A 17,446-nucleotide genomic window follows, 5' to 3' on the forward strand; every position below is an offset into this window, starting at 1 on the left:
CTTAAGACAATTGTGTGCCAGAGCCTACTCCCACTTTTATTCCACTGCCATGATGAGAACCGGAACGTGGCAGAGGTGAGGACTTGTGGGCTGATGTGTCCTCCTGGGAGGGGGCTCAGCTGCCTCCTGCCCTGGGGCCTCGCAGGCTGCAGCCTTCTCCTGGCCTTGGCACAGGGACGCGGGTCCTGTGCCCTGGGCTGTGGTGCCATCTCCGTGTCTCTGCTGCTCTCCAGGCTTCTCGGGAAACGCTGATTTGTGCGGCCAAGTTCCTGAAGAGGAGAAATCTTGGGCAGCTGGTGAAGAAGGAGCAGCTGTCGAAGTTTGCCGAGTGCCTGGTAAGGACCGCCTGGAAGCCTAAGCTGAGCCTGGAGAAGTCCCCTGCCCCTGGTGCCCAGTGCGTGGGGCTGGCAGCTGTGCTGCACCAGGGGCGCCAGCCTGCGCCCCACACGCTGCTCCCTTCCCCGGGCTCTTCTCCAGGCTCCTGTGGCCCCGAGCCGGGAGCCGATGGAGCCCCGGCCCCGCTGGGCTGTGGCACGGGGCGGCACCGCGGCTCCCCGGGCAGCAGCCGGCCCTCGGCCCCCTCCAGAGCCCGGCGCCAGCGGCTGCTGGCCGGGCCTCGGGGCCGTGCGGGCAGGGGAGGCCAGGGCTGGGCGCAGAGAGCCCGGCCAAGGGGCTGAGCCCGCGCCAACCCTTCCCTCCTGGCGCTCTCTGCAGCTGGCAGAGGACAGGAGCCGAGCGGCCGAGCGCCTGCACCAGGCGCTGCCGTTCGCGGAGAGCCCGCAGGAGTCCCTGCGAGAGGCGGCCGTCAGGTTCATCGGTGAGCCACGAGCCCGGGGCCCCTCCCCGCCCCGCCGCAGCTCGGCCCCGGCCCCGGCTGCTGCCCCGGCAGCGGGATCCGGGCCCGGGGCCGTGGAGCCCCGCCTGCCCTCGGGGCCGCTGCCGCCCTCTCGCAGCCGTGCCCTCGGGCGTCAGGATGCGGCAAGGGCCCGGGCTGAGCCCTGCCGGGGCAGGAGAGCGGGTGGCCACGGGGCTGGCAGCGCCGCTGCGAGGGAGCTGTGCCGCGGGGCCGTGACCGCCTCTGTGCTCCCAGGGACTGCCAGGGTGTTCTTGAGGGGGCACAAGGAAGAGCTCCAGCTCCTCGGTGAGGGTGAGTGAGGGCAGCGGGCTGGCAGCGGGGGCTGGCGGGGGCGAGCTGCAATGCCTGGCTCGGGAGCTGCAATCCCTGCCCTGGCTGTGGGGGCTTTGCTCCGTGTGTGGACTCGGGGTGACGTGGGCGGAGCACAGAGAGGTTTCAGGGACACGGTGGGGAGGCTCATGGCCAGCACCTTCTGGCTGATCTCCTTGGCCCCTGCTGTCTTCTGGCCATGGCAGGAGCTGGGTGAGATGGCCCTGGCAGGAAGGTCTGCTTGGATTCCTGCAGATCCAGGCTCTGACCGTGGCTCTGTTCCTGTCTCTTCCAGCCCTTCAAGCCCTGAGGAGAGACGACAGCCCTTCCCAGACAAACATCATAGTTCAGGAAATACTCAACGAAAGAGCTGCAGAACTACGTTCATCTGCTGGCCCAGAACCAGTGTCCCTTTAAGACCTCCAGATATCCTGGAAGATGAGACCATCTGGAGACTAGAGTAGAGCAGCTGGAGCTCCAGGCACAGCTGATGCTGGTCACAGCTGAGCCTGTGGAAAGCTCCCATAGCTCCTGCCCTCTCCCTCCCTTTTGACAGCTCCATCCCTCCAGCCCTCAGACCCTGCCCATCCCCTTTTTTCCTCCCAGCTCATCCCTTCGCTTCGCTTCCTATTAATAAACAGTTTGGTTTCTTCACTTGAGCTGCATCTCTGTGGTGCTGAAGCGGCCCAAAACCTGAGCCCTGGGACACACAGGCCCCTCCTGCCGCTCTCTTCCGTGCTTTTACTGCAACCCTGGGGTATATCACCGTGTCCCGCAGCCGTAGGGAGGAGGAGAGAAGCTCCAGCAGGCAGGAATTGTGCAGCAAGATTGATTTATTTAATTATTTTACAAACTCTTTCATAGGCTTTTTTCTTCATAGTCTAATTGGACAAAGGATCAGCCACCCCTTGGGGTGATCGGCTAAAATCCTAAAACATCCATTGTCCAAATATTTTCTCCTGTACTATAAAAAAGACTTTTCAAGGGTGCAGGTGTTTGGTTGTGTACATAACTCTGCTGCCTCTTCTGTGAGAGAGAAAAGTCTCTCACGGGCTTAGAAAATAGCAAGAAAATCCTTGCTAGCAGCATTTTTGTATCCACACCGTGCCATGTTTTGTGCAGAGACACAGAGGAACGAGGGCAGCTCAGGCTGGAAAGGTCCCTGTCCTGAAGGTCCAGTTCCACAACACTGTGGAGTCAGAGGTCTTGCTGAGCACCCTGAAGGCCCTGGATTTTAGAACAGCCAACAGGAGTATGCTCCGGAGGCAGCTGTGAGGGATTCCGTGGCAAGCCTCCACGGAGGGCCAAGGAGCTTGGAATGCTGGAAGTTTTCAAGAGCAGCTTCCTGAAAGCCCAGCAGTGCTGCATCCCTGCACGGGATCAGGAAGAGGGCAGAACCAGAGAGCATCCGGGCTTAACAGTGGCCTCTGGGTGCGCCTACGAGCAAACGAAGCAGCAGCACAGTGGCCGAGACTCGGACGCGCGGCCATCCCGGTGTCCGGAGCGCTGTCAGGCAGTGTTGGGATCCTGGGGGCGGTTCTGGTCTCCACAAGTGTGGGATTGCAGCCCCTGCTGATGCCTAGAGAGGCCACCTAAAACCAGAGGCTAGAGCAGAATAAGGGAATAAAGGTAGGTATTTATTTGAAAGGCCTTCAAAGGTACACCCAGGGTAGCCAGAGGCTACTGCCAAGAGGGACCCCAAGATGGACAACAGGTCACGAGTTCTTCACACTTTTGTAAGTTTGGTTCATTTGCGGATGTGCCGGTTTGGCCAAATTTAGAAAGATATCCTCTGAGAGAAGGCACAACCACCCCTCCCCGAACCTGGTTCGGGAAAAAATTAAGTTTTCATCAAAGGAAAGTGAAGGAGATAAAAACTATTGATTTGGCAAACACACGGGAAAAGGAAAATAATGCTAAATAATAAAATCTCTCGCTGTGGAGAAAAAACCTGGGAAAGTGTTAGAGTCCTCCCTTTGGTCTCCTCGGAGCTGAGGCTTGGCCCAGGGCCAGGCCCTCTGTGCTCGGTGGCAAGTCCTCCTGATGTGTTCTGATATTGAAGCAGTCCAGCAGAAAAGGGAGAAAATCCAAAATTCCAGGGAATGAAAAAAAATTCAGCTCTCAGTCTCCCTTTGGAGGAAAAGAAGCTGAAGAACTGGCCAAAAGCTGACCAGGGAAGCAGCAAGCTGGGTGCCTCCTCCCTCCCCTGCTGCAGCTGGGAAAAAGAAAGTCCCTATCTCTGTGTGACCTTGAACAAGCTGCAAACTGCTTTGAAAAAGTTTTGCTCAGTTTTTCCTTCCCCCTCTCAGGCTCAGTTTAGAGGCATAGAAAGGCACAAAGTTAATTTCTAGGCATAGGGCAGGGATACGGGATACACATCACAAAGTCACCCCAAGACATTCCACCCCTTATCCCATATCATTGGCTCAATGCCCAAACGAATATATTTTAACTCTACACACACACATCGATACATATACATATATATATATATATATATACAGCTATGTACGAACAGTGACAGTGACCCTCAGCAAGCAGGGGTACACAGGCATTTCACACTACAGGTGGTTTTCACCCAACAATCAGATCTCCCTGCGGTACACAATGCGTTGTTCCATCTTTCTGCATTACCCACCATGTGCAACCAGGTCCCTGAGCAAAGACAACCCCACGGATGGGTTGGTCTGTACTCGAGGCAGAATTTATCCACACGGGCTTTCCTAACAGACCTCTGACATGCACTACTGGGGCCTTATCTCCATCTGTTGTACGCAGGGATTCAGATTGGGCTGGACCTGCTCTATTGGTGGAACCTCGGGTGTTAACTAACCAGGTAGCCTTTGCCAGATTCTGTTCCCAATTTTTGAAAGTTCTCCCACCCAGTGCCTTCAAGGTGGTTTTCAACAATCCATGGCACCGTTCCACTTTGCCTGCAGCTGGTGCATGGTAAGGGATGTGGTACACCCACTCAATGCCATGTTCTCTAGCCCAGGTGTTGATAAGGCTGTTCTTAAAATGAGTCCTGTTGTTGGTCTCGATTCTCTCAGGGGTGCCATGCCTCCAAAGGACTTGCTTTTCCAGGCCCAGGATGGTGTTCCGGGCAGTAGCATGAGGCACAGGGTAGGTCTCCAGCCATCCAGTGGTGGCTTCTACCATTGTGAGCACACAGCGCTTGCCTTGGCGGGTTTGAGGCAGTGTGATGTAATCAATCTGCCAGGCCTCCCCATACTTGTATTTGGACCATCGCCCACCGTACCACAGGGGCTTCACCCGCTTGGCCTGCTTGATCGCAGCGCATGTCTCACAATCATGGATCACCTGGGAGATACTGTCCATGGTTAGATCCACCCCTCGATCTCGTGCCCACTTATAGGTGGCATCTCTGCCCTGATGGCCTGAGGCATCATGGGCCCATCGAGCTAGGAACAACTCTCCTTTATGTTGCCAATCCAAGTCTATCTGGGACACCTCTATCTTTGCAGCCTGATCTACCTGCTTCTGGCTTTGGTGTTCCTCATTAGCCCTACTTGTGGAGACATGATGCCTCAGGTCATCAAGGCAGAGATGCCACCTATAGGTGGGCACGAGATCGAGGGGTGGATCTAACCATGCATAGTATCTGTGATAAAACAAACTGTCTCCCTGTGATCCATGAAAGGCGGCCACCAGAGGCCAAGGCCAGCCAGACCTGTTGGCCTTGGCAGCTTTTGTCTGGCAGCAATCCTGGGATAGATGGAATTTTGGAGGCCAAATTGCAATTTTGGCCATGGGCAGCTGGGGGAGAAGGATGGTTCTGTTCCACAGGAAGGAAAGCACGGAGCCCCAGCGTTCCAGGGCAGGTGAGAAGCAGCTCTCTCCATGCCAAGGTCAGCCGGAGCTGCCAGGCGGCCCCAGGAGCCCAAGGCAGCCAGAGCTGTTCCATGTTCCCTTGGTTCCGTGGGCCCAGCAGTGTCCCAATGGACTCCGTGATTCCATGAGGACCTGCAGGAGCACCATGGTCTCCATGGATCCACGAGGCCCCTCAGAATCACACCGGCCCCTTGGTCCATGGCCCTGGCCCACACGTTCCTTGTCTGTGTCACAGCCCCGGCTTTAGGATGGCCACCAGCCGGGACGTGTCCCAAGGAGGCCGTGCCAGCTTCTGTGGAAGACCCCGAGCCCTTCGCGCGGCGGCTGCGGTGGCAGCCGTGGGGGCTCCTGGTGCTGCCCCGAGCCCGCAGAGCAGGGGAGCGCTTGCTTATGGCTGGAGCCGATGCTAAAGTTCCTGTCGGGCTGCCTTAGACACTTGGGGCAAGGCATTCCTTCCAACCTGGGCCACTTGGAGTGGGCTGGGGACGGCCCCGGGGCAGGTGGCAGCGTGTGCAAGGGCCCTTTGTGACACGGTGCAGCATGGTCACCGTGGGATGGAACGGGACAGGGTGTCCCAGGGCCCTTTGTGACACGTGCTGACATAGGGGCTGGCGGCGACGCAGCCACGCCACAGTGCTCGGAGCACGCGACGGGACAGGACGGGACAGAGCGGTGCCGTGAGGAGCCCCCGCACAGCGCACTCGTTCCTTGCCGACCCGGAGCTTTTCCGAAGCGTTATTCCTGCAGGTGACCTCGAGGCCAGACCACAGGACTTGGTGACCTGTGGCCTTCTCGAGGCTTCTCTTTTGCAGGTGCCCTCGAGGGCAGACCGTGGGACTTGGTGCCCCGGAGCTTTTCCGAGGTATCTCCCATCCCTGTGACCGGTGCCCTCAAGGCCAGACCGTTGGCTTTGCTGACCACAATCCTTGACGAGGAGTCTCCTGTCCTTGTGGCAGGAGCCCTCAGAGACCAGGGTGCAGGACTTGCTGTCCTGTAGCCTTCCTGAGGTTTCTCTGCTGCTGGTGCCTTCAAGGCACAAGCGCAGGACTTGTTCACTCAGAGCTTTCCCAAGGAATCTCTCTTGAAGGTGCCCTCGAGGCCACACTGTGGCATGGCGGGCAGATTCCGTCGCCTGTTCAAAGTGCTCAGGAGGAAAAAAGGCCCTGGAGCTGCCCCAGCACAACAGCCCGAAGAGCTGGAGCAGTTCCAGCCACGGCAGGACGGTGAGTGACAGAGCTGGGCCACAGGGCTGATGGCAGCAGCCAGCTTGGCGCCATCCCATCCCATCCCATCCCATCCCATCCCATCCCATCCCATCCCATCCCATCCCATCCCATCCCATCCCATCCCATCCCCGGGGAACAGGCCTATGGATAGGCTGGAAGAGGAGCCAGGCCAGACCCCCCGCAGCAGCCGTGCTCCATCCCCTGGGCATCCCGGGGCTGTCCCTGCCTGGGGAGCGCAGGGCTGGGCTGCGTTCTCCGGCCTCTCCTGCAGCCCCTCAGCTCTGGCTGCGCTCGCTCTTTGCCAGATGCAGCCCTGGACCGGACACAAGAGCAGGACCGTGCCCACGGCCGCTTCCGGAGAACAGTGCAGGTACCTGCAGCCATCCCCACCTGGGCTGGGCCTGCTGTCGCTGCTCAGCCGAGCACCACGCCTGGAGCACCCCTTGGAACATCCCTCTCTTCCCTGTCCTTTGTTCTCCTGCAGATGTTCCGGAAGTTCATGTGCATTCGGCGTGGAAAGACCAGCACCACAGCAACTGAGGGCACAGCTGAGCCTGACTCTGGGCTGACCGAGCTCCAGGCAGAGCCTGATGTCAGCACAGATATCACTGCACCCTCAGAAGACTCTGACAGTCCAATGAATGATCACACAGCGAAGACTGACAGGGCAGTGACTGAGGACATGGCCATCACAAACACTGACACCGGAGAGACTCAGGGCATCCCAAATACTGACACTATGCCCATTCCCACTGGGATTCATGCTCCCAAACTGGATTTTTTTGAAGAGAGTGCTGCTTCTCCTCAGCAGCAGGTAAGCAGCCTGGGGCCAGGGCTGGAGACTCCAAGGATCGTGTGCCCCCTCAAGCCACGGCTGCTGGGCCCCCTCAGCCTTTGAGGCCAGCACAGTGCGGTGGGAAGGGAAGCACTTCTTGGGGGCAGCTGGGGAAGTTGCTCCCTTGGACAGTGCTCCAAGTCTTCCCCATGCCTCCTCCAGGTGCCAGCCATGGTGAGGAACATTCACCAGAGACTCGGGTCCCATGTCACTGTGGGTGCCTGGCTGCAAATTGACATTCTGAGGCTGGCTGAAGAGCACCCCGCTGATGTGGTGCTGACCCTCCTGCGCTGTGCCCCATCGTGCGACAGGTACGGGGCCCAGCTGCCTTGAGAGCTCAGGGCTCACCAGCCCTTAGGGCCCATCGCCCTGTGCCGCCTGTCCAATGGGGTCTGCCAGACAGGTGGAGAGCTCCAGGACCCTCGGGCCCCTCTGTTTCCTGAGCCTGCTGCCATGCTCCCTCCCTGCCCCTCAGGGCACCGGGGCTCTGTCACCTGGGCCCCCACAGCTGCACAGGGCATGGTACTGTGACTGAGACGCCCCTGACTCAGAGCTCCGATCCTACAGAGCTGCTACAATGATGTGGAGAATCATAGGATCATTGGGACCAGCAGTGGAGAAGGTGTTGCCAACGCTGCTCTCTGTGATGCAGGAATGGCCACTGCATAGCACGTCCACCTCTGATGGGGATGATACAGATGTCTTTGCCCTGGCTGTGAGTTTCTGGAACTGGCCTTTACTCACCCCGAGGTCACATCCTCACCAGCTCTCCATCCTTCCCCCACTGCATCTCCTTGCCTCAGGTGCTGGGCTGAAACCTGCCTGGGCTAGGGCAGGCTCAGGGGGCACCAGGCCCGGTGCTCCCCCTGCGTCTCCCCTCGGGCCCTGCCACATGGACAGCTCGGCACTGAGGGATGTTCCTGAGCTGTCTCGAGCTGCTTCTTTTGCAGGCAACTCTGGCGCTGTGGGTGATTGTCCAGGTGCCCGAGTGCCACGAGGCAATGATCCTTTATTCAGCCCGCCTGTTTGTGACTCTGCTCTTCCAAGTTGTCATCACCACACAGCAGGTGCCAGAGGAAGTTGATCACTTCTGGAGAGCATGCCGGGAGGAACACCGCCTTCCCACCAACCCCAACAGGTCCCAGTCCTCCTGTCCTTCCCATGCCCTCGTGGCCAGCGCCAGTGCTCCCAGTGTGACCTGGGCTTTGCTCTGTGCACAGGTTTGCAGTGCAGGCCATGAAGGCTCTGCTCTGTCGACTGCGCTGTGACAACGAGGTGGTGGCTATGGAGCGCAAGCGTGGCTGGGACACGCTGCTGTGTGCTGACACCCAGCACTATGCAGTGGGTCTGCTGGCCAGGTGAGACCCCCTTCTCCTCACTGCCCCCGGCACTTGTGCCCTGTGCCCGAGGTGCCCCACACAGTCCCTGTGGGGCCTCGTCACCGAGGGATGGCCAAGCGGACTGGAAAAGGCTGGAAGGGGAGGGTGCCCAGAAGGAGCTGCCTCCCAGAGCACCCAGATCCCCTTGCAACGTGGTGGGGAAGACCAGACCTGTGTGAGTCAGTCCTGGGAGAGGTTTGCCCCCTGCCTCAGGGTCTTGGTGCCTTTTTCCCCCTACCAGAGAGATGCGCCAGGTCTTGATCCCCTTCTGCTCCCGCATTGCATTCCACCTGCTCAAACCACTCAGCAGGGAGGAGCCATGCTGGGATCTGCCCTTCCTGGCTTTCCTTGTGGAGGTGAGCCTGACGGCCAGCGCTGCCTCGCTGAGCTGCCTCCCGCCTCTCTGCCCTCTCGTAGCCGCAGCTGCCTGGGACGGTGCCCGCGCCCTGCGCTGCTGCCTGGGCCCAGCCCTGGGCGGTTCCGGGCTCCTGCCGGCCGGCTCCCCTGTCACTGCCCTGTGCCTTTCAGCTCCTCGAGTGCCTGGACTTAAGTAAATATGGTGACAGCATCCTGGAGATCATGTCCAGGTACCTGCTGAGCGAGTGCAGGCAGAGATGTCGCCTGGCACTCAGAGGCCTCGTGGTGCTCAGCAAGGATCCCGCCATGGTGAGAAGGCGGCAGCGGCTGAAGCTGCGCTGGGGAAAGCAGTCACATGGGCTTGGCTGGGCTTCAGGAGCTGAGGCAGCTGCTCCCAGCTCTCCTGCCTCCCGGCTCAGCTGCCCCAGTGCTTCGGGACAGGCCTTTGGCCTCTGGGCCCTGCGGCAGCAGGGTGGGCTTGCAGGGCCAGGGTGGTGTAGGCAGTGCAGCCGTTCATGGCTTCACAGCACAGCCTTGTGTTCCACACAGGCCAGAAGAATGGGCAGCCTGTCTCAACGGCTTGTGGAGCTGCTGGGTGATGCAGATGGAGAGGTGGTCAGGATGTCCCTCTCTGTGTTCATGAATGTGCTGGAGAACAAAGACATCCTGGTATCCAGCACCACTGCCCCGAAACTGGCTGAGGCGCTCTTGCCACTCTTTGAAAATGTAAGGCTCTGTGCCCCCAGCCACTGACACTGGCTGCTGCCCAGACACTTTGTGCCCTGTGGATTTTTAGGCCGTTGCCCACATGGGCTGGAGAAGTTGCTGCTGATGTTTTTTCCTTTACTCCAGGACAACAGCAATGTGCAGATGCTCTCCATTCACCTCTTCTGCAAGGTGATGGAGTTGGTAGTGGACAAGGGAAAAAAGCCCCTTAAGACAATTGTGTGCCAGAGCCTACTCCCACTTTTATTCCACTGCCATGATGAGAACCGGAACGTGGCAGAGGTGAGGACTTGTGGGCTGATGTGTCCTCCTGGGAGGGGGCTCAGCTGCCTCCTGCCCTGGGGCCTCGCAGGCTGCAGCCTTCTCCTGGCCTTGGCACAGGGACGCGGGTCCTGTGCCCTGGGCTGTGGTGCCATCTCCGTGTCTCTGCTGCTCTCCAGGCTTCTCGGGAAACGCTGATTTGTGCGGCCAAGTTCCTGAAGAGGAGAAATCTTGGGCAGCTGGTGAAGAAGGAGCAGCTGTCGAAGTTTGCCGAGTGCCTGGTAAGGACCGCCTGGAAGCCTAAGCTGAGCCTGGAGAAGTCCCCTGCCCCTGGTGCCCAGTGCGTGGGGCTGGCAGCTGTGCTGCACCAGGGGCGCCAGCCTGCGCCCCACACGCTGCTCCCTTCCCCGGGCTCTTCTCCAGGCTCCTGTGGCCCCGAGCCGGGAGCCGATGGAGCCCCGGCCCCGCTGGGCTGTGGCGCGGGGCGGCACCGCGGCTCCCCGGGCAGCAGCCGGCCCTCGGCCCCCTCCAGAGCCCGGCGCCAGCGGCTGCTGGCCGGGCCTCGGGGCCGTGCGGGCAGGGGAGGCCAGGGCTGGGCGCAGAGAGCCCGGCCAAGGGGCTGAGCCCGCGCCAACCCTTCCCTCCTGGCGCTCTCTGCAGCTGGCAGAGGACAGGAGCCGAGCGGCCGAGCGCCTGCACCAGGCGCTGCCGTTCGCGGAGAGCCCGCAGGAGTCCCTGCGAGAGGCGGCCGTCAGGTTCATCGGTGAGCCACGAGCCCGGGGCCCCTCCCCGCCCCGCCGCAGCTCGGCCCCGGCCCCGGCTGCTGCCCCGGCAGCGGGATCCGGGCCCGGGGCCGTGGAGCCCCGCCTGCCCTCGGGGCCGCTGCCGCCCTCTCGCAGCCGTGCCCTCGGGCGTCAGGATGCGGCAAGGGCCCGGGCTGAGCCCTGCCGGGGCAGGAGAGCGGGTGGCCACGGGGCTGGCAGCGCCGCTGCGAGGGAGCTGTGCCGCGGGGCCGTGACCGCCTCTGTGCTCCCAGGGACTGCCAGGGTGTTCTTGAGGGGGCACAAGGAAGAGCTCCAGCTCCTCGGTGAGGGTGAGTGAGGGCAGCGGGCTGGCAGCGGGGGCTGGCGGGGGCGAGCTGCAATGCCTGGCTCGGGAGCTGCAATCCCTGCCCTGGCTGTGGGGGCTTTGCTCCGTGTGTGGACTCGGGGTGACGTGGGCAGAGCACAGAGAGGTTTCAGGGACACGGTGGGGAGGCTCATGGCCAGCACCTTCTGGCTGATCTCCTTGGCCCCTGCTGTCTTCTGGCCATGGCAGGAGCTGGGTGAGATGGCCCTGGCAGGAAGGTCTGCTTGGATTCCTGCAGATCCAGGCTCTGACCGTGGCTCTGTTCCTGTCTCTTCCAGCCCTTCAAGCCCTGAGGAGAGACGACAGCCCTTCCCAGACAAACATCATAGTTCAGGAAATACTCAACGAAAGAGCTGCAGAACTACGTTCATCTGCTGGCCCAGAACCAGTGTCCCTTTAAGACCTCCAGATATCCTGGAAGATGAGACCATCTGGAGACTAGAGTAGAGCAGCTGGAGCTCCAGGCACAGCTGATGCTGGTCACAGCTGAGCCTGTGGAAAGCTCCCATAGCTCCTGCCCTCTCCCTCCCTTTTGACAGCTCCATCCCTCCAGCCCTCAGACCCTGCCCATCCCCTTTTTTCCTCCCAGCTCATCCCTTCGCTTCGCTTCCTATTAATAAACAGTTTGGTTTCTTCACTTGAGCTGCATCTCTGTGGTGCTGAAGCGGCCCAAAACCTGAGCCCTGGGACACACAGGCCCCTCCTGCCGCTCTCTTCCGTGCTTTTACTGCAACCCTGGGGTATATCACCGTGTCCCGCAGCCGTAGGGAGGAGGAGAGAAGCTCCAGCAGGCAGGAATTGTGCAGCAAGATTGATTTATTTAATTATTTTACAAACTCTTTCATAGGCTTTTTTCTTCATAGTCTAATTGGACAAAGGATCAGCCACCCCTTGGGGTGATCGGCTAAAATCCTAAAACATCCATTGTCCAAATATTTTCTCCTGTACTATAAAAAAGACTTTTCAAGGGTGCAGGTGTTTGGTTGTGTACATAACTCTGCTGCCTCTTCTGTGAGAGAGAAAAGTCTCTCACGGGCTTAGAAAATAGCAAGAAAATCCTTGCTAGCAGCATTTTTGTATCCACACCGTGCCATGTTTTGTGCAGAGACACAGAGGAACGAGGGCAGCTCAGGCTGGAAAGGTCCCTGTCCTGAAGGTCCAGTTCCACAACACTGTGGAGTCAGAGGTCTTGCTGAGCACCCTGAAGGCCCTGGATTTTAGAACAGCCAACAGGAGTATGCTCCGGAGGCAGCTGTGAGGGATTCCGTGGCAAGCCTCCACGGAGGGCCAAGGAGCTTGGAATGCTGGAAGTTTTCAAGAGCAGCTTCCTGAAAGCCCAGCAGTGCTGCATCCCTGCACGGGATCAGGAAGAGGGCAGAACCAGAGAGCATCCGGGCTTAACAGTGGCCTCTGGGTGCGCCTACGAGCAAACGAAGCAGCAGCACAGTGGCCGAGACTCGGACGCGCGGCCATCCCGGTGTCCGGAGCGCTGTCAGGCAGTGTTGGGATCCTGGGGGCGGTTCTGGTCTCCACAAGTGTGGGATTGCAGCCCCTGCTGATGCCTAGAGAGGCCACCTAAAACCAGAGGCTAGAGCAGAATAAGGGAATAAAGGTAGGTAGGTATTTGAAAGGCCTTCAAAGGTACACCCAGGGTAGCCAGAGGCTACTGCCAAGAGGGACCCCAAGATGGACAACAGGTCACGAGTTCTTCACACTTTTGTAAGTTTGGTTCATTTGCGGATGTGCCGGTTTGGCCAAATTTAGAAAGATATCCTCTGAGAGAAGGCACAACCACCCCTCCCCGAACCTGGTTCGGGAAAAAATTAAGTTTTCATCAAAGGAAAGTGAAGGAGATAAAAACTATTGATTTGGCAAACACACGGGAAAAGGAAAATAATGCTAAATAATAAAATCTCTCGCTGTGGAGAAAAAACCTGGGAAAGTGTTAGAGTCCTCCCTTTGGTCTCCTCGGAGCTGGGGCTTGGCCCAGGGCCAGGCCCTCTGTGCTCGGTGGCAAGTCCTCCTGATGTGTTCTGATATTGAAGCAGTCCAGCAGAAAAGGGAGAAAATCCAAAATTCCAGGGAATGAAAAAAAATTCAGCTCTCAGTCTCCCTTTGGAGGAAAAGAAGCTGAAGAACTGGCCAAAAGCTGACCAGGGAAGCAGCAAGCTGGGTGCCTCCTCCCTCCCCTGCTGCAGCTGGGAAAAAGAAAGTCCCTATCTCTGTGTGACCTTGAACAAGCTGCAAACTGCTTTGAAAAAGTTTTGCTCAGTTTTTCCTTCCCCCTCTCAGGCTCAGTTTAGAGGCATAGAAAGGCACAAAGTTAATTTCTAGGCATAGGGCAGGGATACGGGATACACATCACAAAGTCACCCCAAGACATTCCACCCCTTATCCCATATCATTGGCTCAATGCCCAAACGAATATAATTTAACTCTACACACACACATCGATACATATACATATATATATATATATATATATATACAGCTATGTACGAACAGTGACAGTGACCCTCAGCAAGCAGGGGTACACAGGCATTTCACACTACAGGTGGTTTTCACCCAACAATCAGATCTCCCTGCGGTACACAATGCGTTGTTCCATCTTTCTGCATTACCCACCATGTGCAACCAGGTCCCTGAGCAAAGACAACCCCACGGATGGGTTGGTCTGTACTCGAGGCAGAATTTATCCACACGGGCTTTCCTATCAGACCTCTGACATGCACTACTGGGGCCTTATCTCCATCTGTTGTACGCAGGGATTCAGATTGGGCTGGACCTGCTCTATTGGTGGAACCTCGGGTGTTAACTAACCAGGTAGCCTTTGCCAGATTCTGTTCCCAATTTTTGAAAGTTCTCCCACCCAGTGCCTTCAAGGTGGTTTTCAACAATCCATGGCACCGTTCCACTTTGCCTGCAGCTGGTGCATGGTAAGGGATGTGGTACACCCACTCAATGCCATGTTCTCTAGCCCAGGTGTTGATAAGGCTGTTCTTAAAATGAGTCCTGTTGTTGGTCTCGATTCTCTCAGGGGTGCCATGCCTCCAAAGGACTTGCTTTTCCAGGCCCAGGATGGTGTTCCGGGCAGTAGCATGAGGCACAGGGTAGGTCTCCAGCCATCCAGTGGTGGCTTCTACCATTGTGAGCACACAGCGCTTGCCTTGGCGGGTTTGAGGCAGTGTGATGTAATCAATCTGCCAGGCCTCCCCATACTTGTATTTGGACCATCGCCCACCGTACCACAGGGGCTTCACCCGCTTGGCCTGCTTGATCGCAGCGCATGTCTCACAATCATGGATCACCTGGGAGATACTGTCCATGGTTAGATCCACCCCTCGATCTCGTGCCCACTTATAGGTGGCATCTCTGCCCTGATGGCCTGAGGCATCATGGGCCCATCGAGCTAGGAACAACTCTCCTTTATGTTGCCAATCCAAGTCTATCTGGGACACCTCTATCTTTGCAGCCTGATCTACCTGCTTCTGGCTTTGGTGTTCCTCATTAGCCCTACTTGTGGAGACATGATGCCTCAGGTCATCAAGGCAGAGATGCCACCTATAGGTGGGCACGAGATCGAGGGGTGGATCTAACCATGCATAGTATCTGTGATAAAACAAACTGTCTCCCTGTGATCCATGAAAGGCGGCCACCAGAGGCCAAGGCCAGCCAGACCTGTTGGCCTTGGCAGCTTTTGTCTGGCAGCAATCCTGGGATAGATGGAATTTTGGAGGCCAAATTGCAATTTTGGCCATGGGCAGCTGGGGGAGAAGGATGGTTCTGTTCCACAGGAAGGAAAGCACGGAGCCCCAGCGTTCCAGGGCAGGTGAGAAGCAGCTCTCTCCATGCCAAGGTCAGCCGGAGCTGCCAGGCGGCCCCAGGAGCCCAAGGCAGCCAGAGCTGTTCCATGTTCCCTTGGTTCCGTGGGCCCAGCAGTGTCCCAATGGACTCCGTGATTCCATGAGGACCTGCAGGAGCACCATGGTCTCCATGGATCCACGAGGCCCCTCAGAATCACACCGGCCCCTTGGTCCATGGCCCTGGCCCACACGTTCCTTGTCTGTGTCACAGCCCCGGCTTTAGGATGGCCACCAGCCGGGACGTGTCCCAAGGAGGCCGTGCCAGCTTCTGTGGAAGACCCCGAGCCCTTCGCGCGGCGGCTGCGGTGGCAGCCGTGGGGGCTCCTGGTGCTGCCCCGAGCCCGCAGAGCAGGGGAGCGCTTGCTTATGGCTGGAGCCGATGCTAAAGTTCCTGTCGGGCTGCCTTAGACACTTGGGGCAAGGCATTCCTTCCAACCTGGGCCACTTGGAGTGGGCTGGGGACGGCCCCGGGGCAGGTGGCAGCGTGTGCAAGGGCCCTTTGTGACACGGTGCAGCATGGTCACCGTGGGGTGGAACGGGACAGGGTGTCCCAGGGCCCTTTGTGACACGTGCTGACATAGGGGCTGGCGGCGACGCGGCCACGCCACAGTGCTCGGAGCACGCGACGGGACAGGACGGGACAGAGCGGTGCCGTGAGGAGCCCCCGCACAGCGCACTCGTTCCTTGCCGACCCGGAGCTTTTCCGAAGCGTTATTCCTGCAGGTGACCTCGAGGCCAGACCACAGGACTTGGTGACCTGTGGCCTTCTCGAGGCTTCTCTTTTGCAGGTGCCCTCGAGGGCAGACCGTGGGACTTGGTGCCCCGGAGCTTTTCCGAGGTATCTCCCATCCCTGTGGCCGGTGCCCTCAAGGCCAGACCGTTGGCTTAGCTGACCACAATCCTTGACGAGGAGTCTCCTGTCCTTGTGGCAGGAGCCCTCAGAGACCAGGGTGCAGGACTTGCTGTCCTGTAGCCTTCCTGAGGTTTCTCTGCTGCTGGTGCCTTCAAGGCACAAGCGCAGGACTTGTTCACTCAGAGCTTTCCCAAGGAATCTCTCTTGAAGGTGCCCTCGAGGCCACACTGTGGCATGGCGGGCAGATTCCGTCGCCTGTTCAAAGTGCTCAGGAGGAAAAAAGGCCCTGGAGCTGCCCCAGCACAACAGCCCGAAGAGCTGGAGCAGTTCCAGCCACGGCAGGACGGTGAGTGACAGAGCTGGGCCACAGGGCTGATGGCAGCAGCCAGCTTGGCGCCATCCCATCCCATCCCATCCCATCCCATCCCATCCCATCCCATCCCATCCCATCCCATCCCCGGGGAACAGGCCTATGGATAGGCTGGAAGAGGAGCCAGGCCAGACCCCCCGCAGCAGCCGTGCTCCATCCCCTGGGCATCCCGGGGCTGTCCCTGCCTGGGGAGCGCAGGGCTGGGCTGCGTTCTCCGGCCTCTCCTGCAGCCCCTCAGCTCTGGCTGCGCTCGCTCTTTGCCAGATGCAGCCCTGGACCGGACACAAGAGCAGGACCGTGCCCACGGCCGCTTCCGGAGAACAGTGCAGGTACCTGCAGCCATCCCCACCTGGGCTGGGCCTGCTGTCGCTGCTCAGCCGAGCACCACGCCTGGAGCACCCCTTGGAACATCCCTCTCTTCCCTGTCCTTTGTTCTCCTGCAGATGTTCCGGAAGTTCATGTGCATTCGGCGTGGAAAGACCAGCACCACAGCAACTGAGGGCACAGCTGAGCCTGACTCTGGGCTGACCGAGCTCCAGGCAGAGCCTGATGTCAGCACAGATATCACTGCACCCTCAGAAGACTCTGACAGTCCAATGAATGATCACACAGCGAAGACTGACGGGGCAGTGACTGAGGACATGGCCATCACAAACACTGACACCGGAGAGACTCAGGGCATCCCAAATACTGACACTATGCCCATTCCCACTGGGATTCATGCTCCCAAACTGGATTTTTTTGAAGAGAGTGCTGCTTCTCCTCAGCAGCAGGTAAGCAGCCTGGGGCCAGGGCTGGAGACTCCAAGGATCGTGTGCCCCCTCAAGCCACGGCTGCTGGGCCCCCTCAGCCTTTGAGGCCAGCACAGTGCGGTGGGAAGGGAAGCACTTCTTGGGGGCAGCTGGGGAAGTTGCTCCCTTGGACAGTGCTCCAAGTCTTCCCCATGCCTCCTCCAGGTGCCAGCCATGGTGAGGAACATTCACCAGAGACTCGGGTCCCATGTCACTGTGGATGCCTGGCTGCAAATTGACATTCTGAGGCTGGCTGAAGAGCACCCCGCTGATGTGGTGCTGACCCTCCTGCGCTGTGCCCCATCGTGCGACAGGTACGGGGCCCAGCTGCCTTGAGAGCTCAGGGCTCACCAGCCCTTAGGGCCCATCGCCCTGTGCCACCTGTCCAATGGGGTCTGCCAGACAGGTGGAGAGCTCCAGGACCCTCGGGCCCCTCTGTTTCCTGAGCCTGCTGCCATGCTCCCTCCCTGCCCCTCAGGGCACCGGGGCTCTGTCACCTGGGCCCCCACAGCTGCACAGGGCATGGTACTGTGACTGAGACGCCCCTGACTCAGAGCTCCGATCCTACAGAGCTGCTACAATGATGTGGAGAATCATAGGATCATTGGGACCAGCAGTGGAGAAGGTGTTGCCAACACTG

General features: G+C 59.0%; 1 protein-coding gene and 2 long non-coding RNA genes across 3 annotated transcripts; all 3 read left to right on the top strand.

The window, feature by feature from the left end:
* On the top strand, positions 1 to 1,541 carry LOC125319035. The gene is made up of 5 exons (XR_007200573.1): positions 1 to 75; positions 234 to 335; positions 715 to 817; positions 1,091 to 1,147; positions 1,461 to 1,541. It is a non-coding gene; the product is annotated as an uncharacterized LOC125319035 (long non-coding RNA).
* An 8,206-nt stretch (positions 1,542 to 9,747) lies between these two features.
* Positions 9,748 to 11,288, top strand: LOC125319036. The gene is made up of 5 exons (XR_007200574.1): positions 9,748 to 9,822; positions 9,981 to 10,082; positions 10,462 to 10,564; positions 10,838 to 10,894; positions 11,208 to 11,288. It is a non-coding gene; the product is annotated as an uncharacterized LOC125319036 (long non-coding RNA).
* Positions 11,289 to 15,778: 4,490 nt separating this feature from the next.
* LOC125319054 lies at positions 15,779 to 17,142 on the top strand. The gene is made up of 4 exons (XM_048290001.1): positions 15,779 to 15,991; positions 16,280 to 16,344; positions 16,459 to 16,788; positions 16,972 to 17,142. The coding sequence occupies exons 1-4, from the start codon at positions 15,880 to 15,882 to the stop codon at positions 17,140 to 17,142; spliced, it is 678 nt and encodes a 225-aa protein (XP_048145958.1). The 5' UTR covers positions 15,779 to 15,879.
* Positions 17,143 to 17,446: the final 304 nt, after the last annotated feature.

The sequence above is a fragment of the Corvus hawaiiensis genome, chromosome 35 (assembly GCF_020740725.1).
Source record: "Corvus hawaiiensis isolate bCorHaw1 chromosome 35, bCorHaw1.pri.cur, whole genome shotgun sequence".
Lineage (NCBI taxonomy): Eukaryota > Metazoa > Chordata > Aves > Passeriformes > Corvidae > Corvus > Corvus hawaiiensis.